The sequence below is a fragment of the Nansenia antarctica genome (genome assembly GCF_963989245.1).
Source record: "Nansenia antarctica genome assembly, chromosome: 7".
NCBI lineage: Eukaryota > Metazoa > Chordata > Actinopteri > Argentiniformes > Microstomatidae > Nansenia > Nansenia antarctica.
The window spans coordinates 52885852-52888225 of record NC_137677.1 but is presented as its reverse complement, the minus strand read 5'-3'; the positions used below and the strand labels follow the sequence as shown (position 1 = coordinate 52888225).

The window sequence follows — 2374 nt, the reverse complement described above, 5'->3', positions numbered from 1 at the left end:
ATGGGCCGTGTCCAGATGTACCTGTGGAGGACCGGTCTCCTATTCTACCTGAGTGGACTCGTCCAATGGGGTAAGAGCATTAAATACCTGCATCCTAATTACCCAGTTACTGTAAGCACCCATGTCGCACCTCAAGGAAAATGGTGGAGAACTGGGATGCAGATTGTATTCCTGAGGAGGAGAGGGGGGACATGGATGGTAACAATATGCACTTTTGAAAGAAATTCAATGTACAGTATATATCATTAACACGGTAATGTTTTAGGTGCAGGGTGAACACATTATTAAAGAAACAAATAGGCCAGCAATTAGATTAATATAATATAATAACCTATGCCATTTAGCTGACGCTTTTATCCAAAGCAGTTTACATTGCAGTGAGTACATACATTATTCAGTATATATGGTCGCAGCGGTATAGATGGTTCCACATCTTTCTTGCAACAGCAATCTTAGGTAAGGCTATATTGAATGAATGAATGAATGAATGAATGAATGAATGAATGAATGAATGAATGAATGAATGAATGAATGAATGAATGAATGAATGGTCTTTATTGTCATTGCTATAGTACAGGTACCAAACAATGACATTTGGGAGGGGTGGCTTCCCTGGTGCTAGGAAAGAAAAAAAAACTAAAAAAACAAGAAGGGAAAGGAGCTGGTTTACATAAATAAAGGCTATGTACACTATCCACTGTACTATACTGTACTGTTGGGTGGATTGGGTGGATCTTTGGAAAGAGGTGCGATTTTCTGAAACGTTTTCCTTCTCCAGATGTTTTCTAGGTCTTCATTTCTTTTGAAAGGTGTGCAATATTGTGTGTTTGTTGAACTTACACAGGTCAGAAAGAGCAAAATATATCAGTTGCTGTGTTGAGGAGTTGCATGTTAAAGTGGACACTGTAAAAAAATCACAGATTTTGAATCCCTTTAGTACAGTGATGCAATGTTGTGAAACATCATTGATGTGGCACAGCCCGCAGGGGATGATTCACTTTTGTTTTTTATCAAAAGAGCTCTATGAAAAAATGTCTACACTTGATGCATACACACTGACCTTTGCAAATGAGTTCTGTCAGTTTGCAGTGAAACAGCAGTAATTACATAGCTCTCATTTCCACTTCCAAATCCTCCCTCTGCAGCAGCGCTAATGCCATGCACGCAGCACCACTCACTCTTACAGAGCTGACACTGAGAGTATGTTACAATACTGATAAGATGCTGGTTCATACTCGCAATCTAGAGAGAGTTTGATGGAATCTAGAGTATAGAATTTGACATAAGTACAGGATTGAGAAGCCTACAGTATATTGTGGCAGAGGTGACTGAGTGCAGACTGAAACCATTCTGAAACACTAGAGGTGACAGAAGTAGGTTAGAGACCAGAATTGAAGGTTAAGACAAGAGTGTACTAGAAGTTAAGGCCAGAATAGCTTCACCAGTCTGAAGTAATTCCATCCTGTTTTAAATGATTGCATTTTAACATTTGTGTCCTCAAGTCCTGGTCAGTTTCTTCCAGATTATGAAAGAGCAGATTGTAAACTTTCAAATGATATGTCATACATCTGAAAATAGTTGAAGAAGATATGCTTATTTGAATATTGATCCACCTCAAAACACAGGCAAAACAGCTGCTAATAGCTAGTGCTAAAAAGGAACTACGCTACGAACACCTAACTCAATGTTCAGCACATCAAAACATGCTGATAGAATATCAACATGCTAAAAACACATAACTACACATGATTAGATGATCATCACACAGTCCTTGCTTTTGAACGCATCCTAAAACATAAGGTAGAAGAGACAGTGAATCCAATTCACTAATTATGAGTATTTAGTGATCCTAAAACTGTTGTTTGTTATATCGAGTGGGCTCTTCAACTTTCGTAATATGCAAAAAACGGAAAACGCATAAAATATATTTTTTGAATAAGCTTTTTGCTAATTTGCGCAACTTGAGAATTGCCAACATGCAGCCCTTTTCACCAGTCTGTGTCACATTTCTTCTTGTATTTTCCCCGTCCAGGTGAGGCCAGGGTGCTTGTGGAGGTGCAGTCTGGTCCACTGTATCGTGTGATTGGCTACCCTCTGTCCATCTCCTGCAATGTGAGTGGCTTCTCAAACCTAGAGGCCCAACAGGATTTCCAGTTCTCCATCTACAAGCCAGAGAAACCCAACCTGGAGATCCAGATCATCAGCACCAGAGATTCCACCTTCGCCTACGCTGTCTATTCCAGACGTGTCTGGAATAAGGATATCACCCTGGAGCGTCTGTTGGGGACGTCTGTCCTCTTCCATGTCAACAGCCTAGAGGAAGGAGATGAGGGACAGTATGAGTGTCACACCCCAAACTCAGAGGCCACCTATG

At 40.4% G+C, this 2374-nt stretch overlaps 1 protein-coding gene across 1 annotated transcript in view; it reads left to right on the top strand.

The window, feature by feature from the left end:
- The window catches only part of LOC308162766 (immunoglobulin superfamily member 3-like), a gene marked incomplete at both ends in the record, with an annotated part of 26402 nt that continues 24028 nt past the window's right edge, over window positions 1-2374 (top strand). Inside the window, 2 exons of the mRNA XM_080536908.1 lie at window positions 1-70; window positions 2033-2374. The exon at window positions 2033-2374 is cut by the window's right edge and continues 33 nt beyond it. Of these exons, the coding sequence (XP_080393034.1) occupies window positions 1-70; window positions 2033-2374 (412 nt within the window). The remainder of the gene's footprint in view (window positions 71-2032) is intronic.